General features: G+C 42.4%; 1 protein-coding gene across 1 annotated transcript in view; it reads left to right on the plus strand.

The window, feature by feature from the left end:
* Positions 1 to 8,451: 8,451 nt before the first annotated feature.
* LOC127132000 (plasma membrane ATPase 1) overlaps positions 8,452 to 26,701 on the plus strand; it is a 35,155-nt gene continuing 16,905 nt past the window's right edge. Inside the window, exons 1-11 of the mRNA XM_051060869.1 lie at positions 8,452 to 8,711; positions 9,136 to 9,273; positions 9,359 to 9,493; positions 9,638 to 9,817; positions 9,957 to 10,163; positions 10,252 to 10,371; positions 10,569 to 10,688; positions 10,773 to 10,895; positions 10,976 to 11,080; positions 11,171 to 11,315; positions 11,408 to 11,557. Of these exons, the coding sequence (XP_050916826.1) occupies positions 8,643 to 8,711; positions 9,136 to 9,273; positions 9,359 to 9,493; positions 9,638 to 9,817; positions 9,957 to 10,163; positions 10,252 to 10,371; positions 10,569 to 10,688; positions 10,773 to 10,895; positions 10,976 to 11,080; positions 11,171 to 11,315; positions 11,408 to 11,557 (1,492 nt within the window). The 5' untranslated portion in view covers positions 8,452 to 8,642. The remainder of the gene's footprint in view (positions 8,712 to 9,135; positions 9,274 to 9,358; positions 9,494 to 9,637; positions 9,818 to 9,956; positions 10,164 to 10,251; positions 10,372 to 10,568; positions 10,689 to 10,772; positions 10,896 to 10,975; positions 11,081 to 11,170; positions 11,316 to 11,407; positions 11,558 to 26,701) is intronic.

Consider the following 26,701-nt stretch of genomic DNA (forward strand, 5'->3'; position numbering starts at 1 on the left):
CCTCTGAAGCACAAATCAACTCTTGGAATGGCTTGGATCTAGCTAGATCTTCAAAACTCCATGTTCATGTTCATGTGTGGAATTGCTTGATTCTTCACCAATTTCTTCAATCAATGGCTTGAATTCTACTAATTGAGGATCAAGAAAGCAGAATATGCAATAAAAATCAAGTGTTCTTTGAAGAATTTTTGAATTTGGAAGAAGAGAAAATTTGGAGGGAAAATGAGATCTAGATCTAGAATTTGAGATTATGAGCAATTCTGTTAGGATTAACCTTTTATATGCTTGCCTAATCATGCTGAAAAATTAATTAAGCTTTGGTTAATTGGAGATTAGTGAGAAATAAGGTGTTATGCAAAAATTGATTTTTTCACCCCATGCATGCAATCCTACGTGAACAGTAACCAATGGCCATGCATTTTCACTTAAAATCATCTTATGAACATGTTGGAATGGTTAAAAAGCTCATATGATGCACCAATTTTGAATTCATGATTTTCCCTCCAAAAATCACATGTATGCACCAATGATCATATGATGAAATTTCATGCAATGTGATGAATGACTTGGAAAGTTCATGTCATGAGAAGAATTATGCAAAAAGGAGCACTCAATTTGGAGTTATGAGTCAAAAGTTATGCCCTTTTGAAGTTCCATGCACACTTGGCAAAGATTTGATCATATCTCCTCAACCATTCATCATAAATTCATGATCTTGGACTTTTTGGAAATGGCAGAGAAATATATTCAACTTTCCTTGGGACATGAATGAGATGTTGAAACTCATTTTCCCAGTTCATAGCCCTCAGTTGACTTTCTGTTGACTTTCTGGTTGACAGATGACTTAGAAGTGCTCTGATCAGCTTGAGCCTCAACCACTTGAGGAATTGGCTCCAAAATTAAACCCTAACTCAAATAAGCTCAAGATAATGACCATATAATCTCCATCCAAGAAATAAACCCCCATCTCCTTGAGAAACCCTGACTGGTAGAATGCAATTGATTAGGGTTGACCAAAGGTCAAAACCCTAATCCCAAGGAACCTGAGCATGAATTCTGAAACCTTTGATAAGGACATAACCATGATGATGATGATGTATCCTTGCAACCAAGATAATGCTCAACCTCTTGAAGAATCAAGAAAACCCTAATTGAAGCACAAACCCTTAGATGGCTAGTGAACAATTCAATAAGACCCTCAGGCTTGAACCACTTAAACTCTCCATCTCTGACAAGACTTTAGAGGATGACTTGCTTATTTCCACATGATATGGTTTATGCAATGACTAATGTCCTAAAAATGAAATGCAATATGCTAAGCTAGTCCCAAGAAGTGGAGGGCAAATTTTGAGGTGTTACAGCTGCCCATATTCAATCCACTGTGAACCTGTCGATATGAATAGCCTCGGCTTTCAGATGATCATGGCGAAGAGTGATTGAATACCAAGAACAGATGAACAATTTGCACTCTGCTGGGAAAATAATTAACAAAGCCTGTTAGAATCAGCAAAGAAGCGATCTCAAAAGAAGAATCCGTCTGGTACGGTGAAAGTCGGCCTGAGTACCGAAAAGAATGTTGACCCGGATACCAAAATAAATGGTAACACAGGAACCACCATGGCCTGAACGCCGCTCATCAGTCTGAACACTGGAAGTGACTTCAATCAGAGCATCGAACGATAGGAGATTATCAATATTGGTCTGAACACCGAGAGATTGGCCTGAACGCCACTTTGATCTAAACATCGGAAAAATGGCCTAAGTGCCACAAGTGCTTCAACCTGAACGTCGGAAACTTCTTCGATCTGAACATCGGAAAACTGGCCTGAATGCCACAAGTACTTCGACCTGATCGTCGGAAACTTATTCAATTTGAAAATCGGAAACTGGCCTGAGTGCCACAAGTGCGTCGACCTGAACGTCGGAAACTTCTTCGATCTGAAAATCAGAAAACTGGCCTGAGTGCCACAACAGTCTGAATACCCGAAAAACTGGCCTGTATGCCACTTCGGTCTGAATACCCGAAAAACTGGCCTGAAGGCCACATCGGTCTGAATACCCGAAAAAACTTGTCATGCCGGTCAGCATCGGCAGAAATAAGGGACAGTGATAAATGAGGCGGCACGCGTGCCAACGACCCATGCTGGGGATAACAAGCCATGAGCATGCTATCCTCTATTCAACCCTAGCAAACGAACAATTTGCGCTCAGCTGGGAATTTTTTCTCTCTTTACTTTTCTTTTTGGACCCCGAAACTTCTTTGATTATCATCTCCACCTCCGCTCGATAGAAATCCTTCCTCCAATATCGCACTACTGGGGAATATTGTTGATTCATAATCACGATGCCGAACTCCTCAAAGTAACATCCTCACCATCCGGCGAAACCAATCCTCAAACAGTAACCACGGCTTGAGACTAGCTTATGCTTGCAATGTTGATGCATGATTCTGATTTTTTTAGCGTAATGCTCCATAATCATGGAAATGCTACGCAATTAGCTATGTAATATGCTATACTTATCTACATGATGAATGCATAAAAAGTATCCCCCTCAAGGGACTCTTCTGGGGAGCCCGAGGCACTCTGCTGAGGAACTCGACAACACTCCAATCTCCACCCTGCTGGGGAGTAGCATTGCTGCTGGGAAAAAGACCACCCTCGCCATGGATGACCTCCACTGAACCCGATCCGCTCGGGGACTTCATTAGGGAATAAACCACTAACGCACTCTGCGGGGAAAACAACAATCTTCAGACTCGCTGCTAAGAAAAAAAGCTAGCAACGGACACCCCCGCTGGGGAAATAGTAATCTCCAACCCTGCTAGGGGAAGTAGCAACCTTCCGGCCTGGCTGCTGAGGAAATATCAATCTCGAAACTGCTTGGGAGATAATAATTCTGCCTCTACTTGGGGAAATAAGGAAAGTCTGGCACAGAACGTCCGTCGACTCGTCGAACCCTGGTATTCAACATCTAAATCCAGTGTCAGCTTTCCACTTTTGAGAGCTCCCAAACTCGTCTGGACTTTTCTGATTCATCACCTTGTATTCTCGACTTCTCCGTACTCCACGGAGATCAAACTCCCTGGATTCATTCAAACTTTCCAGTCCTCAGACTTTGAAGAGTCTTCTTGATTAATTCTCCAGGATCGTCGCACGTTCTTCCGTCGTCTTTTCACCATTCTTCAATCCCTTGTCCCTTATTGGACTCCACGGGGATTTTTTTGTCAAAAACTTCACATCACAACCTGCAAGTGAGTGAAAATATCTAACAGCACCTGCAAAAGAGATCGTTAGATAAAAATGTGCCCTAGGCGTGCCAAAATTTCAATACCTAGGTCACTCTACCTTCCAAATAAGATTTCAAGTTTTCAATCTTATGAACATGCATTGGAAGGGATCTCTATGTTTCGAAATGCAAAGATTCTTTATCAAAATAAACTGATGTTTTTGCAATCAAAGCGGTAATGAAAACAAAAACAAAATTATTTGACTGAATATGCATTTTATTGATTGGAAAAAGTGTGGCTCATAACTGAGCAATACAAAGGAAGTAATTCCTGAAAAGAAGTAATTGCGCACAAAAGGAAAAATCTATCCTAATGGCAATGTGAACCCGTGATCTCATCGAATTCCAACTCGGTTACACCCCATATGTCCTCAGACTCTCCGTGCTTTCTGCCTTCTGAACAAAACGATTCCGACTGATCCCTGCCGGGGATTATCCATGTCATATCCAAAGTACAAACGATCATGCCAGACGCAGTTGTTCGTTTCAATCCCTCTTTTGCCTGGACCGCCCTTTCGGGTTTTCAGTCCACGGGGATACCCTTTTTTGCCCAAGCCGCCCTTGTGGGGTTTTTGACTTGCCGGGTGTACAGTTTTTTCCTTTTTATCCCTAATTTTTGCCCGAACCTTTTTATTTTTTCTCTTTTGGTTCGCGCGGGATGCCCATTTTTGCCTGGACTATTTTATTCTTTTCGTCCAGCGGGTCTCTTATACGAAGTATTTTTTAACTGCGTCCGCATTCACAAGGGATGGAAAGTCCTCGCCATCCATGGTCGTCAACAACAAGGCTCCGCCAGAGAAAACCTTCTTGACCACGAATGGACCCTTATAATTGGGTGTCCACTTGCCCCTACGATCGTTCTGAGGAGGAAGGATCCTTTTCAACACCATATCTCCCACATGATACACACGGGGTCGCACCTTTCGGTCAAAAGCACGCTTCATTCGCTGCTGGTACAACTGCCCATGACAAATGGCTGCCAGCCTCTTTTCCTCAATCAGGCTCAACTCTTCATACCGAGTCCTTACCCATTCAACCTCTTGCAATTTCACGTCCATCAGGACTCTCAACGACGGAATCTGAACCTCAACCGGTAGCACGGCTTCCATCCCATACACAAGCGAGAAAGGCGTTGCCCCAGTAGACGTGCGCACCGAGGTTCGATACCCATGCAATGCAAACGACAACATCTCGTGCCAATCTTTGTAGGTCACGACCATCTTCTGCACAATCTTCTTAATATTCTTATTGGCTGCCTCAACCGCCCCATTCATCTTCGGACGATAAGGAGAAGAATTGTGATGCTCAATCTTGAACTCCCGACACAGTTCTGCCATCATCTTATTGTTGAGATTAGAACCATTATCAGTAATGATTCTCTCGGGAACCCCATATCTGCAAATGATGTCTCTTTTCAGAAATCTGGCGACAACCTGTTTCGTCACGTTTGCATAAGAGGCTGCTTCCACCCACTTGGTGAAGTAATCAATAGCCATTAATATGAACCGGTGCCCATTCGAAGCCGTAGGCTCAATCTTTCCGATCATATCAATGCCCCACATAGCAAACGGCCACGGAGATGACATTAAACTCAACGAATTTGGAGGCACGTGCACCTTGTCAGCATAAATCTGGCATTTATGACATTTCCGCACGAAGTTGAAACATTGGGCCTCCATTGTCATCCAATAATAACCAGCCCGTAACAACTTTTTCACCATTGCATTCCCACTGGCATGGGTACCAAACGACCCCTCGTGAACCTCTTTCATCAACTGGCTTGCTTCTCTATCATCAACACATCTGAGCAAAACCCAATCAAAATTCCGCTTGTACAAAACCCCATCCTTGTTCAGATAGAACACCATGGCCAACCTCCTTAGAGTCTTCCGGTCCTTCTTGGATTCTCCCTCAGGATATTCTTGGGTCTCCAGATAGCGTTTGATATCGTAATACCACGGCTTCTCATCATCAAGCACTGTCTCAACAGCAAACACATAAGCCGGTCTATCCAAACGTCCCACCTCAACACTGGGGAACTGATTCCACCACTGTACCTTAATCAAGGCAGCAAAAGTAGCCAAAGCATCTGCTAAAGGGTTCTCTTCTATCGGCACATGATGTAATTTCACCTTGGTGAAAAACGTCAACAATCTCCTCGTATAATCCCAATATGGAATTAAATGAGACTGATGCGTATACCATTTTCCGTTAACCTGATTCACAACCAAAGCTGAATCTCCATATATAACAAGGTTCTTGATCCGCAAATCAATCGCCTCTACAATCCCCAAGATACAAGCTTCGTATTCAGCCACGTCATTGGTGCACTCAAATGTTAGCCGGGCAGCAAAAGGAATGTGGGATCCCTTCGGCGTAACCAAAACAGCACCAACTCCGCTACCTTTCACATTAACGGCCCCATCAAACATCAGAATCCATTCGGATTCAGGGTCAGGCCCCTCCTCCGGGATTGGTTCCTCACAATCTTTCGATTTGAGAAACATGATGTCCTCATCAGGGAATTCAAACTTCATCGGTTGATAATCCTCAATGGGTTACTGGGCGAGGTAATCAGACAATACACTCCCCTTGATTTCTTTCTGAGAGGTATACTGGATATCATATTCAGTCAAAATCATTTGCCATCTCGCAACCCGTCCGGTCAATGCTGGCTTCTCAAAAATATACTTGATTGGATCCATCTTGGAAATCAACAAAGTGGTATGAACCAGCATATACTGTCTCAGTCGGCGAGCAGCCCAGGCCAAAGCACAACAAGTTTTCTCGAGCAGTGAATATCTTGTTTCACAGTCAGTAAACTTTTTGCTAAGGTAGTATATGGCATGCTCTTTTCGACCAGACTCGTTATGCTGCCCCAATACAGACCCCATAGACCCCTCGAGGACCGTCAAATACAGAATTAACGGGTGTCCCTCCACAGGAAGCATCAGAATCGGAGGCTCCTGCAAATACTCTTTTATCTTTTCAAATGCCGCTTGGCAATCATTATTCCACCTGACCGTCTGATCTTTTCTTAACAACTTGAATATAGGTTCACACGTGGCTGTTAGATGAGATATGAACCGTGAAATGTAGTTCAATCTCCCTAAGAAACCACGAACCTCCTTTTCTGTTATCAGTTCAGGCATTTCTTGTATTGCTTTTACTTTAGCAGGATCAACCTTGATTCCTCTTTCACTTACAATGAACCCCAGCAATTTACCGGACCGCACTCCGAAAGTGCACTTGTTCGGATTCAACCTCAGTCTGAACTGTCTCAACCGATCAAACAACTTGGCCAGATCTACCAAATGCCCCTCTTCTGTTTGGGACTTTGCTATCATGTCATCAACATAGCATTCGATTTCATGATGAATCATATCATGAAACAAAGTCACCATAGCCCTCTGATAAGTTGCACCAGCATTCTTGAGACCGAATGGCATCACCTTATAACAAAAAGTTCCCCACGGTGTGATGAACGTTGTTTTCTCCATATCATCTAGCGATATTTTGATTTGATTATATCCAGAAAAGCCATCCATGAAGGAAAACACCGAGAACTGAGCCGTATTATCTACCAATCACTACGCCAAAAATGACTTTTAACAGCGCATCTTAGACAGCGCTTTTAAAAGAAAGCGCTGTCTAAGGTTAAAATTAAAATAAAACACGGAAAATGTTCCAAAAAAATAATGAAAGCGCTGTCTAAGGGGGGGTCTTAGACAGCGCTTTCTAAAAGCGCTGTCTAAGACCCCCCCTTAGACAGCGCTTTTAGAAAGCGCTTTTAAATATAGACCTTAGTCAGCGCTTTTGATAAAGCGCTGTCTAAAGTCTTTAAATTAAAAAAAAAATTAAAACCAAAAGCGCTGTCTAAGGGGGGGTTTAGAAAGCGCTTTTGGAAAGCGCTGTCTAAGGCATACCTTAGAAAGCGCTTTCCACAAAAGCGCTGTCTAAGGTCTAATTAAAATAAAATTTCAGACTCCATTTCAATTTTCGTTCTCTGTTCTTTTGTTTTCCCTCTTCTTCACTCACCTCACAAACTTCCGCCATTTCCTCTTCCCCTCAATCTCCATCAGCCATAACCTTCTTCTCAACTCACACAACATCACGCAGACACTCCAAAACACGACATCCCCATATCACCCACTTCTTCCTCAAAATATCTAAAACAGATCCTTTACTTTCTCTTCCTTCAACTTCCGAAAACCCTATTTTCCGCCTTCGAGGGTCCCTCCGCCATCACCCAAACAATCGACCGCCGCACTCGCCTCTCACCTCCGAACCTCCACCGTTTCCGCCACCGCACTCCTCATCTCAACAATCTCAACCGTGCCGATATTCCCAAAATTTACAACAACAACAAACCCTTGCAACAACATGGTACAGACGGCAAGAGAAGCTACAACAACGTTGCAAAAATCTCGTCGGTAATAATTCTTTTTAATACAGTTAATGATTAATAGGCAATTGGTCCAAGAATGGGTATGGTTTGATTGGTTACATAATAGCTATATTGTGAATAATTATGTGTCTCAGGGTATGGTTTGATTGGTTACATTTGCTTTTATGGCAGAATGTGTTTCAGGGTAAAAGTTGGATCGTTGTCATTAGAATAACATTGTAAATGATCATAATTCATTCTGTTTTTTTTTTTGCATTTGAGTTAATGTTGTTATATCCATTTCTGTTTCGATAGGATTCCATTGTCGTGTTGTCTATGTTGTGTAAATTCGTTTTGATGCAGTATACTTTTATGTCGAAGTGTGTTTCGGGTTGCATGTATATTCGTGTTAATATTACAATAGCCCTGCATATAATCACACGTTGTGGTGACATGCTTTGTTACTGTTATGATATCCATGTTGGTTTCCATTTATTTGCATTACATATTTAATATATTATGTTCTTTCAAACTATAAACCATTTTGACTATGTCGCAACTGTGTAGCTAGAAAATAATCAAAACTTGTTTTGTGTTGTCTTTGCAATATGTGGCCACTATAATATCTCTTTTGGTTTCATTTGAATTGCATTGTGTATCAGGTACATTAGGTGTGCCAATTGTAAATCACTTCGATTTTGTTTCAATTACAGCTACATAATTATGTATGTAATTCGTATCATTGTGTTGCGACTGCTCTACTATTTTGTTAGTGGCTATCCTTTTATTTTTTGCTTAAAGTGGGATTTTCTTCCCTTGGATTCTCCGTATCTCAACTCCAATATGTTGGCTTTGATTTTTTTTCAATTCAATCTACATTAGTTGTTTTAATTTGGTTATTGGGTTTGTGGTACTCAATTAGAGAGGAAGGGAGGCAGTTCCCACTAAGGTTGCGTTTTTAGGGTTTATGTGGAATCCTTTGTCATGGGTTATGGAAGCTGCTGCTCTCATGGCCATTGCTATGGCACATGGAGGGGTAAGTCTCTTCCTTTTTTTGTTTATTTTGTTATTTCTCAATGGTTTTCATTATTTCAAATCATACAAAATTAGAATAACTATGAAACTGTACTCTTATAACCTTTGGTTAACTTGATTTGAAAGTTACAAATGTTATTCATTTTACAAAAGGATTATGGAATACATACAAGAAAGATTTTGGTGGTAGAAGTTTGTTAAGGTGAAAAGTCATGTTTGAACTTTCAACTAGTGTTTTTAAAACCAGACCGTCCAGTTTAACTGGTTGAACTAAGAACCGATTAGTCCGTCTGCTGGTTCAATCAGTGTGTTTCAACTTATTGAACCATTATCTAGAAGTCTCACCGCTAGATCTTCGGTCCTGGTTTTAAAACAATGGTTTTTAATATCAACCGGTTTAATATGACAACGCTTTGATTATGCAGGGAAAGCGAGGAGATTATCAAGATTTTGTTGGCATAATTATTTTGCTAATTATAAACTCAACCATAAGTTTCATAGAAGAAAATAATGCTGGTAATGCAGCTGCTGCCCTTATGGCAAGATTGGCTCCAAAAGCAAAGGTTCTTCTTCTTCTTCTCTTATAATCTCTTTGTTATCTTGTCTTGCTCATAGTTTCTTTGATTTCTAATTATATTTGATTAATAGGTACTTCGTGACGGAAAATGGAGCGAAGAAGATGCTTCGGTATTGGTCCCTGGAGACATAGTTAGCATCAAGCTAGGGGACATCATTCCTGCCGACGCACGTCTCCTTGAAGGTGACCCTTTGAAGATTGATCAGGTAAAATCTATAAAGTACTTTGAAATTACTGATGCATGATTCAAGCGTCACAACAAATAATATCTTCCACGAGTTTATTGATGTTGATATCAGATTCTAGATTTCTTATAATTGAAGTTATGTTTTTGCTATTTGTACTTTTAGTCTGCTCTTACCGGAGAGTCACTCCCTGTGACTAAACATCCTGGAGAAGGAGTATATTCTGGTTCAACTTGCAAGCAAGGAGAAATTGAAGCCGTAGTCATAGCAACTGGAGTTCACACATTTTTCGGAAAGGCAGCTCATCTCGTCGAAAACACAACACACGTTGGACATTTCCAACAGGTACATAATATACTAAATAATGTATCGCAGACAAAAGCGATTTGTTCAAATTCCGCTATACTTACATTGTTATAGCCACTATTTGACATCACCGAATGTTGTGATAGTAATGCTCACTGCGTGACAAATATTATTACAGGTTTTGACATCTATTGGAAATTTCTGCATCTGTTCAATTGCTATTGGAATGATTATTGAAATCATTGTGATATACGGCGTCCACGGATATGGTTACAGAAACGGTATTGATAACCTTCTAGTGCTACTAATTGGAGGAATCCCTATTGCAATGCCAACTGTTCTTTCAGTTACAATGGCTATTGGCTCACATAAGTTATCTCAGCAGGTTTGCAATTAGTACATTGATTATTCCAACATTTCAGTAGCTTTTTAAAGATGTTGTCAAGTTTTGATCATATGCATCATTGTTGCAGGGTGCTATAACAAAGAGAATGACTGCTATTGAAGAAATGGCCGGAATGGATGTGTTATGCAGTGACAAAACAGGCACATTAACTCTTAACAAGCTTACAGTGGACAAGGAAATGATTGAGGTTTTAATCTTATTCTTTCTAAAGATAAAATAGAACATCGCAATTACTTGAGACATAAGTTTCTTTTTTTGTCAAAAGTATACAAACAGATAAATATTAGTATTCGGAAAAACCCGAGTTTGAATTCTGACTGAAACAATCTTTGACCAGGATGTATATTAACTTTGTTTCCCCTAACAATCATGAATATCTGGCAGGTTTTTGCCAAAGGTGTTGGCAAGGATTTGGTTGTACTTATGGCTGCAAGAGCATCAAGGATGGAGAACCAAGATGCAATTGATTGCGCAATCGTTTCAATGTTGGCAGACCCAAAGGAGGTACAGACTCTTCAAAGTTTGTTTTCCATCATGTTGTGTAGTTGAAATTTGGTTAGTCTACTAATAGTCCTTTGGTTTCGCAAGGCACGAGCTGGAATAAAAGAAGTTCATTTCCTTCCGTTTAATCCAACTGATAAAAGAACTGCCCTTACATACATTGATGGTGCTGGTAATATGCACAGGGTTAGCAAAGGTGCACCAGAGCAGGTAATACATAATTCATTCTCACTTTTCAAGAACCACGCAACCTACCGATCATTGATAAACTTTTCTCATATACTGTGTAGATTCTCAATCTTGCACAAAACAAGGCAGAAATCGAACGGAAGGTTCATGCGATGATTGACAAGTTTGCAGAACGTGGACTTCGTTCTCTTGGGATTGCAAGACAGGTTTATTTCCCTCTTACGAATTCTTCATAATCGGATAAGTCAATTATCATGTATTCTTTCCTTAGCACCGAAGTTTTTTTTTTCATATAGGAAGTACCGGAGGGAAGTAAGGAAAGTGCAGGAGGACCATGGGAGTTTGTTGCTCTTCTCCCTCTTTTTGACCCTCCGAGACATGATAGCGCAGAAACAATCAGAAGAGCTCTTGATCTTGGTGTTAGTGTCAAAATGATCACTGGTACGTTGTATCACAGTACCACCGTCATTTGAAATTGAGTCAATGATTTTATATAATGCAAACTATACTCATGCTACAAAAAAAACTTTCAGGTGATCAACTCGCAATAGGTAAGGAAACGGGAAGGCGTCTAGGGATGGGGACTAACATGTATCCTTCTTCATCACTGCTCGGTGAAAATAAAGATCAATTAGGTGTTGTTTCCATTGATGATCTCATTGAGAAAGCTGACGGTTTTGCTGGTAAAAAGCGCTGTCTAAGGGGGGGATTAGAAAGCACTTTAGGCAAAAGCGCTGTCTAAGGGGGGGGGGGGCTTAGACAGCGCTTTTTGAAAAGCGCTGTCTAAGGTATACCTAAAAAAATTAAAATAGGAGGGTCTTAGAAAGCGCTTTTGGCCAAAGCGCTGTCTAAGGGGGTGGGGCTTAGACAACGCTGTCTAAGGTATACCTAAAAAATTTAAAATAAAAGGGTCTTATAAAGCGCTTTTGGCCAAAGCGCTGTCTAAGGGGGGGGGGGCTTAGACAGCGCTTTTAAGATTTAAAAAAGCGCTGTCTAAACCTTTAGCAGCGGAGGTTTAGACAGCGCTTTAAAGCGCTGTCTAAGGCTAAAAAAAGCGCTGTCTAAGGTCTTGTTTGTTGTAGACATTAATGTGAGGTAATGGGAAATCATCCTTCGGGCTAGCTCTGTTCAAATCCCGGTAGTCCACACACATTCTCACCTTTCCATCCTTCTTCGACACCGGTACAATGTTTGCGACCCAAGGCGGATAATTAGTGACAGCGAGGAAACCAACATCTAACTACTTCTGCACCTCCTCTTTAATTTTCATGGCCATCTCAGGTCAAGTTCTGCGCAACTTCTGCTTCACTAGAGGACAATCTGCTCTCAACGGTAGCTTGTGCACAACGATATCGGTATCCAACCCTGGCATATCTTGATAAGACCAGGCGAAGATATCAACATACTCTTTCAACAAGGCTACCATTCTGCTCTTGACATTTTCCTCCAAAGCAGCCCCCACTTTCACTTCCTTTCTGACCTCATCGGTACCCAGATTCACAACCTCGATCTGCTCTTCATGCGGCTGAATCACCTTCTCCTCTTGTTTCAACAACCTGGCTAATTCCTCCGGCAGTTCACAATCTTCTTCGCCTTCTTCTTCGGCATGATAGATCAGATTGTCGAAGTCATATGAGGGTGTAACAGGATTGTTATCAATGAGATCCGGCGAATGATCGCATCTGCATGAATGTGGATTCATGCATTGCTTTAGAACCGGAGCGAGACAAATTGAAAAAGGAAAATGAAAACATTGCCATTTTTTATTTTTGTTTTTATTAAACTGCAAAAATAAATGAAAAACAGAGAACACCGCTTTTAATGAAAAACATCCTTTTTATTTATGATGCAAATATTGCAAAATGAAACACATGAGGTGGCCCTTACAATGAACCGTTACGTTTCGGGCAAAACGCATGGCTTTCATGCAAACTGTATTGAAAAACAGGAAATATTACTCTTCACGTAGAGTGACAATGATGATCTTTTCGGCCTTCCAGTTCTGGACTTCCATCCATGGTACGCACGGTTTTATCCAACCATCGAGCTCACAGTCACTGTCGACCTCTTCACCCATCATACAGATGTGATCAGGATCCAGCATTCCAGCACTGGTGAACGTGAATGGCTGACGACGTCCCTTGCTCTGGCCAGACGAGCCTTGGCCCGGCTGATAACCAACCCCAAATCTGTCTTTCTTGGCGGCGATGTCCATCATCTTCCCCCAACCAGGAGCTTCTCCATTCTTCACCACCTCAGCAGCCTGTTTGTACAAAGAAATGGACGGCTTCTCCTCTTTAGCAAAAATAACATTCTCCACCTTGACGGTTTCGAATGCTTGACTCGGTGTTTCAACAATTTCACCGTCCATTTCAACATATTTGAACGATGACAGATGGCTGACGAAGATGTCTTCTTCTCCACAAACGGTGATGACCTGCCCGTCCCAGATATACTTCAGCTTCTGGTGCAAAGTCGAGGTTACTTCCCCAGCAGCATGTATCCATGGGCGACCCAACAGGCAACTGTATGCCGGCTGAATATCCATGACATAAAATACCGACTTAAACACCTCGGGCCCTATCTTCACAGGAAGCTCCACTTCCCCAAACACATCCTTTTTAGAACCATCAAAGGCTCTAACAACCAGGTCAGTGGGCCTCAAGATTAACCCTTCACAGTCCAGCTTTGCCAGGGCTTTCTTTGGCAACACATTTAGTGATGAGCCGGTATCAACCAACACGTGCGAGAGCATGGCTCCTTTACACTCAATGGCAATGTGTAATGCCCTATTATGATTCCGCCCATCCACAGTCAGATCCAAATCAGTGAAACCCAGCCCATGGCTGGCATTGACGTTTGACACCACCGTCTCCAACTGATTGATCGTGATCTCCTGAGGAACATAGGCTCTCTTCAGTATTTTCAGCAAAGCCTCCCTATGCCCCTCGGAGCTCAGCAATAAGGACAAGATTGAGATCTTGGATGGGGTCTGCTGCAGATGGTCAACAAGCTTGTACTCTGACTTCTTGATGATTCTCAAAAATTCTTCAGCTTCATCATCAAGTTCTCTTTCCGACCCACCAGGCGCCGGTGTCACCACAGGAGTACCCTCATTTACCACCTGCTTCCCTCTTGCCCTGGCTAAAGCCTCGGCCTTATCTTTCTTTTCTCTCTCTCCATCCCCACTCCTCAAAGCATCAGGTGCAAACAACCTTCCACTGCGAGTGAAACCACTGGGTCCGGAATTATCCACCTTTGAAACGGTGGTTTCACCTCCAGTCTGAATATCCAACTTCTCCCCATTGCAATAAACTTCCCCACAATAATGCCACGGCACCGCATCATCATTGTCATAAGGAATTGGCCCAGGTACCGTGATAGTAACTGGAGCCGCATCTGCCAGCGTTGACAAATCGATCGGGTCAAAGTAAATAGTTATGGTGGAGACATCTTCTTTCCCCAAATCCACCTTCTCAAATCTGAGGCTTCCCTCATCCACCATGCTCTGAACAGCTTCCCTCAATAAAACACACGCATTAAGAGCAACGGTGCACGCAGCACAACAATCATCACAGCCCGGGAAGACCCCATTCTTCAACAGTTGTCTCTTGACCTCAGCCAATGGAGTCTTCAACTGATCTACATTCATCAGCCCAACGGTTCTACCATCTTCAGAAATTGCATTCATCCCCATTTGACCATGCGCAGGCATGGGATTAGCATTCACATTTGGAGACGGTGCAAAGTTGATTGCCTTAGAATCCACCAAGTCCTGGACAACATGCTTAAAAGCTTTACAATTTTCCACATTGTGTCCAGGAGCACCAGAGTGGAATTCACACTTGGCGTTTTCATCATAACTGGCAGGCCTTTGATCGAGTCTCACCGGAGCCAAAGTTCTCAACTGAACCAACCCCAAGTCTTTCAATTTCTTCAGCAAGAATGAGTAGGTTACAGGTGGCCTATCAAATTGATGATCAGTCATTCGTCCTCTTACTTGATACCCGGCCCTTTGCGGTCTCTGTTGAAACGGTCGTCGTTGTTGTGGCGGTTGTTGTTGTTGCTGTTGTTGATTATCAGCAGGAATGGTTACCGCAGCAGTGTGCTGGTAGTAACGATCCCTACTCTGTCCCCTCTGGGCATACACAGCGCTGGTGTCACCCTCCTTCTTTCTCTGACCATTCCCAAAGGGCTTCTTCGATCCAGACGACGAAGCATTACCCTGTATTTTCCCCATCTTTAACCAGCTTTCTATTCTTTCACCGGCCACCACTATATCAGCAAAGTTGGTAACTGGGCATCCAACCATCCTCTCTGCAAACGTCCCCTGAAGGGTACCCATGAATAGATCAGACATTTCTCTATCTACCAACGGAGGTTGGACTCGGGCAGCCAGCTCCCTCCACCTCTGTGCATATTCTTTAAACCCCTCATTAGGCTTCTGAGACATACCCTGCAATTGAGTACGGCTAGGAGCCATATCAGCATTAAATTGGTACTGTTTAAAGAATGCATCTCCGAGATCCTGCCAGCTTTTGATATCAGACGACCTCAGCTTGGTGTACCATTCCAACGACCCCCCAGACAGACTATCCTGGAAGAAATACATCCAAAGCTTCTGGTCCATTGTATAGGCAAAAATCTTTCGGACGAAAGCCTGGAGATGAGTTTCCGGGCAAGAACTCCCATTATATTTGTCAAACGCATGCGCTTTAAACTTTTGCGGGATCACAATCCCCTCAACCAGCCCCATGTTCGACATATTAACAACCCCCGGAGTAGCATAACTTTCAAGAGCCCTGATTTTCTCCGCCAACACATGAATCTCTTCATTTGGTGGTTGGACACCATATTGACCAAACTGTTCATTAAGCACGGAGAACTGGTCTTCTTCTCTATCCTCCTCGGCCCCTAAGAAAGGAGGAAACAGGCTATCCTTCAGATTGTTACCCATCGGACCTGGTCCACCGCCTATGGCAACACCAAAACCTCCACCATTATTTATCACTACGCCAGCAGTTGTCTTTTTTCTGAGATCTCCTCCATCCCTAGAACCACTAAGGCCATTGTTAGAAACACCCTCAAGATTGTTACCACTGTTGGCAGCTGAAGCCCGCTCGAGCTTCTCTACTTTATCAGCAAGTGCTTTTTGCCCCACGGCAAACCCTTGCATGACATTAATCAGTTCGCTCATTTTCTCCTTCAGCTCGAGAATATCTGCGTTGGGTAGATCCATCAGCCTGGATGTGTTGTGCCTAGTAGGGTATCTATGTGGACGGGCTGCGTGCAAAGGAATGATTCTACGTGCGCGGGCAATGATTCCTGAAACAATCAAGCACGTTAGAAACCGACACCTACAAAATAGAAGACAAGTTATTATGATTCATGCATGAATGCAATGTCTATCCACATGAGGAACACTCTGTCTTTCGATCCTGGTTTCATCGAGATAGATAATAATTTGACAGCAACATTCTGACATCAATCATCTGGTTTTTCCATTCAGAGCAGAGATATATGATTTAGCAAAGATATCACCCAACCATGTGTGTGTGATGTGAGGGCGCAGAAAAGCAAATAAAGCTTGAAGATCAATCAATGAATGACAACGACCACTACATATCAAAAGTGCACTGCACGTGCAAGAGTCATACATCAGGCTGATACAAATCAAATTACAATTCTCCAGAATCAGAAAGAAAATACAAGCAAGTGAATTCCGTCAACAGGCCTGACGGTAATCCAACACATGATAACAAAAGTCTACACTGAAGAAGGTCCCCCAGAGGGCTCTGCATCATCGACCATCTTGGTAAACTTCACGGCGAACCTAAGCTCAGTGTTCTCCTGCTGCAATCTTCCTATATCCTTCTGGTGAATCTTCATATGTCTGAAGTAATGATCCCTCTCAGCAAGATAGTGATCTCTCTCAGCAATAATCTTCGCTTTCTCCGCTTCCCATTCTGTGGCAAGGACTTTAGCTCTGACATCTCTCTGATTCTTCACAAGGATTTGTCTCCTCTTCTCATCTTCAATATCTCTCAAAGCTCTAGCCAACTTTTCCTTGGTAATGTCATGCTCCTTTGTAGACGACTCCAACGCTCGGCTGATCTTATGATAATAAGCGGTGTCTATATCAAAGCGCTTCACCTCCATGGCATGTCTCTTATCCTGATCTTCTATTCTCCTTTTGATTTCCTGATTAGCAATCTGAATCCTAGCAACACTCATCTCCAATTCAGTCTTCTCTGCTTGCAATTGATCTCTGGCTTTCTTCATCTCAAGGAACTCTTCCATGCTGACAGAAGAACGTGGCCCCTCAATCAATGGACACCAAGGATCACCTCCAGGAAATGGTAAATGTGTGAGCTCAATCCTCTTCCTAAGCCAATCATCAAATGGAGGAAAAGACCTGCTATTAACCTTACCAAAAGGAACCTTGCCCTTCCTCTGAATGTTACGCCATGCCCCGGATGCTTGCCTCAACTGTGACAGATTACCCTCAGCCGGGAAGTAGAAAGACTCCTGAATCTCACACTCGAGAGGAGGAACCTCCATAGCAAATCCCATTTGTCTCCTAAGAAGCGTCGGGTTGCAATTAATGCAACCTTGAACTCCTATAAGAGGCACATTGGGAAAGCTCCCACAACTGTAAAGGAAGTTTCGTCCAGCCATACCATTGTGAGTCCAAGCTATGTCCTTGGCTCGCAAACCCATCAACTTGGTCGCCCAATTAACCGTAGGATCAAGAGAAACAAAAGCACCTCTGGAAGGCAGATATCCCATGAACCACTTGTGCAACAGTTAAGCACAACATCTGATTAATCCCCCTCGCCTCTTCTCGTTCCGATTATGGACCGAGTAATACACATCCTCAACCAAGGTAGGAATAGGATTCCTCTGCATAAACACCCGGGTGGCATTAATGTCCACAAAGTTCTTCTGATTAGGAAACATGATGGTCCCATAGATGCTCACAGCAATCAAAGCACAAACGGCCCTCCAATTACCCACAACAGCATGCTCCTTGGCTTTAGCCTCCAAGAAACTCAGATGGAAACCGGGCAACTATCCCTTCTCCTTCAAACCCCCCTTAGCCACCTCTGAGCTCAAATAAAGAGCACGAGAAATCTCAGCAACATCAAGTTCATCCCTAGTGACATAGAACGGAATCTGGTCCCTGATCGGAAGACCCAGGATACTGGCATAGTCTTCCATCAAAGGCCCCAACAGGTAATCCGGGAAAACGAAGCATCTCAAGCTCGAGTCATAGAACTGGAGAAGAGTATGGACGACACTCCTATCTGTATCAGTAAGCCTGAAAACCACCTTCAGAATACCACCATAATCCTCACGGAACATCCCCACATGGTCAGGTGTAATCAATGATATCATATCCTCCAACACATCAATCTCTGGATTGAAGAAACTGTAGACGACGTCATCTTTCAAGCCGGGACTCATGTCTGAAACAAAGAAGTCTCTCAACCAGGATCTCGATCAAGAATGTCCCCTGCATATGGATAAACATGAGTTAGATGCAGATAAATGCAAAATGTGAATGATGTTGATGTATGAATGCAATGCACTGTGCCATCCTCCAAGTCATATGAACATCTGTACTGAAGCCCTGGTTCCTGAACTGATCACAACCATCTGAGGAACTGAATAACCATAAATCCAACTCAGGAGTTCCGAAATAAACGGAACCGAAAGATGTATCACCATCATCACTGGAGAACCACTAGTCTGATAGCAACACAATCATCTGTACCAACCCAGGGAATCCTAAAATAAACGGATCCCCACTGATAAATATCACGGACAGAACTCTGGCGTCTCGGAAAAAAATCCATAAATCTGACTTATAAATAAGACTCTGATCAATAACTGAACCATTAGTCACCATCAAAGTCACCATCAGAACATGCATCTGTAAGAATCAACCCTCCCCTCACAGGTGAATTCTAATCAGGTCATCCTAAGGCGGATAATGGTCTCGACAATCGGACAAGATACTCAACGGGTTTGCCCTTTCGGGTGTGCCGCTGCAGCTCTCATAAGATCGTCTAAACCAAAGATCCGGGAAAGAACGGTCACCGAAGTCAACAGCCCTAAAGAGATAACCCAACCAAAGTGGAATACTCCACCCGGAAGAGCTCACTCAGAAGAACCTCGTCCGGCTTGTGGTATGTCACGTCGCAACAACATGCTGATCCAACATGTGAGGAAACGTGAGACCACACTAATCCTAGATGTATACTCGGGCCTGGGTTTTAGCCCCACTCAGAACACCCACCCCAAGTCAAAGAAACCAACCTGTACAGAGTCCAGCATAATGATAATATGATGCATGCAAACATATATGCAAATATATACACAACATAATAATCATAAATGCAATAAATAGAGCAACACAAGCAACCAAAACTATCCTAGAGAGTGCTAGGACTGACTCGCTTAGGGAAGATGGACCAGCAAGAGGTCAACTTCTGTATATGTCCCCAGCAGAGTCGCCAGCTGTCGCATCCGCGAAAAACAACCGGCGGGAAAAACAAACAAACAGAGCCGCCACCGTGCGTTATTTATCCCAAAAGAGGGAAAGGAAATGCTCGAAGTAAACCTGGAAAGGAAATGGTTTTACGACCGGAGATTACAAGGATCGGGAGTCGGTTACGCAAGGGGAAGGTATTAGCACCCCTCACGTCCATCGTACTCGACGGGATCCACGCTCAAAAAGAATAGAATAAGGTTGCTGAATAACTGCTCAAAGAATGCACACACACTGGAATAAACAGGTGAAAGAAGGCGGAGGAAGGTGACTCGGCAGGATGTCGCATCCTGGGCCTACGTAGTTAGTCAGAAACAAACATCAGAGTCAACGTAGTTCGAGGGAAACGGGAAATGGGCTCGCTAGGATATCGCATCCTATGCCTACGTATCTCATCTGGAATGAGAATCAGAGCTACCGTAGTTCGGCTAACGCACGCCGAAACAAAACACACGCACAGACGCTGAGACGTCAAAGCAAACACACAAATGGAAACAGATTGCCAATGGCTGGTCTTACATCCGACTCCAAACAACAAACACAAACAAGGAAACCGAATGCCAATCGTTGGACTTACTTCAGACTCCAAGCACACGAACACAAACAGGAAACCGACTGCCAATCGCTGGACTTACGTCAGACTCCACAAACAACCACCCAAACGGGAAACCGAATGCCAATCGCTGGACTTACATCAGACTCCACACCCACACATAAGAGGTTATCAAACAGACAAGCTAATAGGGAGTCTGGAACTCGAGCCTAATAACTGTCAAGCAAACACACACAAAAAGAAAAAGGGTGCCTAGAGAGATCTCGCACGATCTCCTGCCTACGTACCTCATCTGGTATAAGGATCAGGGCAACGTAGTTCCCCTTAACAGGGGAGAAACTTTCTCCTAACCAGAGACCGGGAAATAACAAACTAAAAGGGAGACTGACTCGATCCTAATAGTTGTCATGCAATCCACAATAGTCCTAGGTTGAGGTATTTGAACATAACCTAACTCGCACAGGAAGCAAGTTGAAACAGCAGATAAACAGCAAATAAGCAATCACAAGAGAGCATGCACACACACTATATGCAAACAAGTGGCTCATACAAGGCTGGGCTTTAGTCAAGGGGTCAAATCAACCTCGACAAACAAGCCGGTTCTGTTATGGGTGTTTTGAGCTCTTAACCCTAACATTGAGAGTTAGGGTGAAGCAGATGAAAAGGTAATGAGGGTAAGACCTCATGGCTCTTATCCCTGGCTTGGGAGAGCTTGAATCAATGAAGGTGTGGGAGTCAAGAATGTGGGACTCTACTCCACTTGAGCGACTCTATATACAAGGATCTTGGGTGTTTATTCAAAATGCATCAGCACGTAGTACGAGCAAGATGAAAGACTCAACTGAATAGCAGGGGATGGGTTGCACATCCCTTCTATCTTCCAATGCCTCTTCACTTAGGAGATCTTCACATGTACAAGGCACAAAGATAAACAAGCGCAAACATTGCCTCTTAAGGAAGGCTTCAGACAGGTGCCTGCCAAAATAACATGAAAGGTCTTCCAGACTATATGGAGAATAGGAATTTACCTAAGTGGTATGCCAACCACAAGCAAAGCAAGGAAACTCAAATAATGAGTTAAAGCGGCTAAAGTACCTGTAAGAAAAGCTAAACCATCAGTAGGATACCCAGACAAACAACCAACAGTTAACAGATAACAACAAACAGACAATCCCAATATGTACAACATGTAAGCCATAAGGCAAACACTCAAGTGATTCACCAAAGGACCTACAAAAGAACCAAAGGTTAGCAAACATAGCAAATAGCCAAGCTCAAATGATGAGGCAACATCAATCATGCAGATGAATGCTTGAACCTGAAATTCAAAGCTCAAATGTGAGTACAAACTCCTAGGACAAAGCCTAGGGTCAAAAGTGAATCAAAAAGTCAAAACAGAACTTAATATTCAACATGAAGCAACTACATTCAATCAAGAACATGTCCTAAAAAGAACCAAATCAAAATCAAATGGCAAAGTCATTAATTGCACAAGATAAGGCAAAAGGTACACAAGGTGATCACAATTGGACATGAAGAATCAAAATTCAATATCAAAACAGAAATGACTCAAACAATTCTGGAAATTTTTATGTGCATACAACATATCAAACACAATCACCATGCCAAAAATCAGGATCAACAGAACTCAAATGACCTAGAAATAAAATGCACAAGCAAGACATCCAATTGTGTGACACACATTGTCACACCACAAGTCCATGTGTCCAAAACAGGGAAGGAAATAGCAAAAAAATGCCAAATAAAATCACATAAATCCATCAACATGCTAAGAATCATCATGCAAAATTTCATGGCAATTGGAGCATTATTGAGCATTTCATGATAGAAAGAATGAGGCAATGTCACAAAGGCATATATGTTCACATAATCAACCACAATTCAAAATCCAGAAATGGTAAAATCATAAAATCAAAACCATAAAATTCTAGACATCTCAAGGATCATGTAGCAAAAAACCTGGAATTAATTGGATCATTTTTCAATTTGATATGAATTTTTGAAGTTGGCAAAATATTTGAAATAAAAGGTGACATGTACATGAAATTATGGAGGGAAATGAAAAAGATTGATTGAATTTAAACAAAACGCCAGAGCGGAGGATCGAAGGGGGAACGCGTTTGGCCAAAACGCGATCGTTCTATTAAATGACATGGCGCGCCAACTCATGGTCTACGCCTGCGTGGAATGTGGTCAAACGCTCATGGCCAATCATCTCGCCAATTGGACGCTTGCGTGGACGTGACTGGGATAAAACCCTAACATAAAACCAGAGGCGGAGCGTACTGTACACGCACGGTGGAAACCACCGTCTTCTTCATGAAGACGGTGGATGAACAGTGTTCGTCCAATTTTTTTTCCAGAATTCCAAAATAATTATATCATTTGAAAGCTTATGCAACGTACATTACAGATCAAGTCTCAATTAATCATAATAAGCCATGGACAATGAGAATCGAAGGAAAACATATTGACATACAAAACTTTAATTTGCCATAACTCAACCAATATTCAACCAAATCACGTGAAATTTAGATCAGGATAATCAGGAAGTAAAGACCTACAAGTCTATGGCCATAAAATGGAGAATTAAGAGATGCGAAAATTTGACCTCTTGAAGCTCCAACAATGGCAGTGGTGGATTCAAGTGTCTAGCAGCATCCAAATCTCTTCTATCAACCTTGTTATCACCTCTGAAGCACAAATCAACTCTTGGAATGGCTTGGATCTAGCTAGATCTTCAAAACTCCATGTTCATGTTCATGTGTGGAATTGCTTGATTCTTCACCAATTTCTTCAATCAATGGCTTGAATTCTACTAATTGGGGATCAAGAAAGCAGAATATGCAATAAAAATCAAGTGTTCTTTGAAGAATTTTTGAATTTGGAAGAAGAGAAAATTTGGAGGGAAAATGAGATCTAGATCTAGAATTTGAGATTATGAGCAATTCTGTTAGGATTAACCTTTTATATGCTTGCCTAATCATGCTTTGGTTAATTGGAGATTAGTGAGAAATAAGGTGTTATGCAAAAAATGATTTTTTCACCCCATGCATGCAATCCTACGTGAACAGTAACCAATGGCCATGCATTTTCACTTAAAATCATCTTATGAACATGTTGGAATGGTCAAAAAGCTCATATGATGCACCAATTTTGAATTCATGATTTTCCCTCCAAAAATCACATGTAAGCACCAATGATCATATGATGAAATTTCGTGCAATGTGATGAATGACTTGGAAGGTTCATGTCATGAGAAGAATTATGCAAAAAGGAGCACTCAATTTGGAGTTATGAGTCAAAAGTTATGCCCTTTTGAAGTTCCATGCACACTTGGCAATGATTTGATCATATCTCCTCAACCATTCATCATAAATTCATAATCTTGGACTTTTTGGAAATGAGAGAGAAAGATATTCAACTTTCATGTTGGACAAAATTTCATTTGAAACTTCTTTGATGATGTAAGATCAAGTTGAATTTGGTCCAAAAACTTTCCATTTTTGGAAACTTTCAATTACAGGCCACTTTCCATTTTTGGAAACTTTTGATTTGACCTCAAATTCCTCAAGATATGTATTTGACATGATGAATAAACATCTTTGGGACATGAATGAGATGTTGAAACTCATTTTCCCAGTTCATAGCCCTCAATTGACTTTCTGTTGACTTTCTGGTTGACAGATGACTTAGAAGTGCTCTGATTAGCTTGAGCCTCAATCACTTGAGGAATTGGCTCCAAAATGAAACCCTAACTCAAATAAGCTCAAGATAATGACCATATAATCTCCATCCAAGAAATAAACCCCCATCTCCTTGAGAAACCCTGATTGGTAGAATGCAATTGATTAGGTTTGACCAAAGGTCAAAACCCTAATCCCAAGGAACCTGAGCATAAATTCTGAAACCTTTGATAAGGACATAGCCATGATGATGATGATGTATCCTTGCAACCAAGATAATGCTCAACCTCTTGAAGAATCAAGAAAACCCTAATTGAAGCACAAACCCTCAGATGGCTAGTGAACAATTCAATAAGACCCTCAGGCTTGAACCTCTTAACCTCTCCATCTCTGACAAGACTTTAGAGGATGACTTGCTTATTTCCACATGATATGCAATATGCAATGACTAATGTCCTAAAAATGAAATGCAATATGCTAAGCTAGTCCCAAGAAGTGGAGGGCAAATTTTGAGGTGTTACAGCTGCCCCTATTCAATCCACTGTGAACCTGTCGATATGAATAGCCTCGACTTTCAGATGATCATGGCGAAGAGTGATTGAATACCAAGAATAGACGAACAATTTGCACTCCGCTGGGAAAATAATTAACAAAGCCTGTCAGAATCGACAGAGAAGCGATCTCAAAAGAAGAATCCGTCTAGTACGGTGAAAGTCGGCCTGAGTACCGAAAAGAATATTGACCTGGATACCAAAATAAATGGTAACACAGGAACCACCATGGCCTGAACGCCGCTCATCAGTCTGAACACTGGAAGTGACTTCGATCTGAGCATCGAACGATAGGAGATTATCAATATTGGTCTGAACACCGAGAGATTGGCCTGAACGCCGCTTCGATCTGAACATCGGAAAAATGGCCTGAGTGCCACAAGTGCTTCAACCTGAACGTCGGAAACTTCTTCGATCTGAACATCGGAAAACTTGCCTGAATGCCACAAGTACTTCGACCTGATCGTCGGAAACTTCTTTAATCTGAAAATCGGAAACTGGCCTGAGTGCCACAAGTGCGTTGACCTGAACGTCGAAAACTTCTTCGATCTGAAAATCGGAAAACTGGCCTGAGTGCCACAACGGTCTGAATACCCGAAAAACTGGCCTGTATGCCACTTCGGTTTGAATACTCGAAAAACTGGCCTGAAGGCCACATCGGTCTGAATACCCGAAAAAACTTATCATGCCGGTCAGCATCGGCAGAAATAAGGGACTGTGATAAATGAGGCGGCACGCGTGCCAACGACCCATGTTGGGGATAACAAGCCATGAGCATGCTATCCTCTATTCAACCCTAGCAAACGAACAATTTGCGCTCAGCTGGGAACTTTTTCTCTCTTTACTTTTCTTTTTGGACCCCGAAACTTCTTTGATTATCATTTCCACCTCCGCTCGACAGAAATCCTTCCTCCAATATCGCACTACTGGGGAATATTGTTGATTCAGAATCACGATGCCGAACTCCTCAGAGTAACATCCTCACCATCCGGCGAAACCAATCCTCAAACAGTAACCACGGCTTGAGACTAGCTTATGCTTGCAATGCTGATGCATGATTCTGATTTTTTTAGCGTAATGCTCCATAATCATGGAAATGCTACGCAATTAGCTATGTAATATGCTATACTTATCTACATGATGAATGCATAAAAAGTATCCCCCTCAAGGGACTCTTCTGGGGAGCCCGAGGCACTCTGCTGAGGAACTCGACAACACTCCAATCTCCACCCTGCTGGGGAGTAGCACTGTTGCTGGGAAAAAGACCACCCTCGCCAGGGATGACCTCCACTGAACCCGATCCGCTCGGGGACTTCGCTGGGGAATAAACCACTAACGCACTCTGCGGGGAAAACAACAATCTTCAGACTCGCTGCTGAGAAAAAAAACTAGCAACGGACACCCCCGCTGGGGAAATAGTAATCTCCAACCCTGCTAGGGGAAGTAGCAACCTTCCGGCCTGGCTGCTGAGGAAATATCAATCTCGAAACTGCTGGGGAGATAATAATTCCGCCTCTGCTTGGGGAAATAAGGAAAGTCTGGCACAGAACGCCTGTCGACTCGTCGAACCCTGGTATTCAACATCTAAATCCAGTGTCAGCTTTCCACTTTTGAGAGCTCCCAGACTCGTCTGGACTTTTCTGATTCATCACCTTGTATTCTCGACTTCTCCGTACTCCACGGAGATCAAACTCCCTGGATTCATACAAACTTTCCAGTCCTCAGACTTTGAAGAGTCTTCTTGATTAATTCTCCAGGATCGTCGCACGTTCTTCCGTCGTCTTTTCACCATTCTTCAATCCCTTGTCCCTGATTGGACTCCACGGGGATTTTTTTGTCAAAAACTTCACATCACAACCTGCAAGTGAGTGAAAATATCTAACAGCACCTGCAAAAGAGATCGTTAGATAAAAATGTGCCCCAGGCGTGCCAAAATTTCAACACCTAGGTCACTCTACCTTCCAAATAAGATTTCAAGTTTTCAATCTTATGAACATGCATTGGAAGGGATCTCTATGTTTCGAAATGCAAAGATTCTTTATCAAAATAAACGGATGTTTTTGCAATCAAAGCGGTAATGAAAACAAAACAAAATTATTTGACTGAATATGCATTTTATTGATTGGAAAAAGTGTGGCAATCCACTATGCTTTAGTCCTTGGTTGAGAATGATGAATCAGAACCAAATGATTGGCAATATTTCTACAACGATCAGGTCTAGCCAGATGCCGTTACTTGCCATAATCCCTAATTTTTGCCTAGATTGCCCTAAGGTGGGGTACTCCATCTACTAGGATGATTTTTCTGTTTTATGTCTCTAATTTTTGCCTGGACCTCCCTTTCGGGTTTCCAATCCACCAAAACACTCATTTTTGCCTAAGCCACCCTTTCGGGTTATCAGCTTAGAGAGTTGTTCTTTTCTTTTTTTTAGGCAAAGTATTTCTTGACTGCATTGACATTCA

The sequence above is a fragment of the Lathyrus oleraceus genome, chromosome 3 (genome assembly GCF_024323335.1).
Source record: "Lathyrus oleraceus cultivar Zhongwan6 chromosome 3, CAAS_Psat_ZW6_1.0, whole genome shotgun sequence".
Taxonomy (NCBI): domain Eukaryota; kingdom Viridiplantae; phylum Streptophyta; class Magnoliopsida; order Fabales; family Fabaceae; genus Lathyrus; species Lathyrus oleraceus.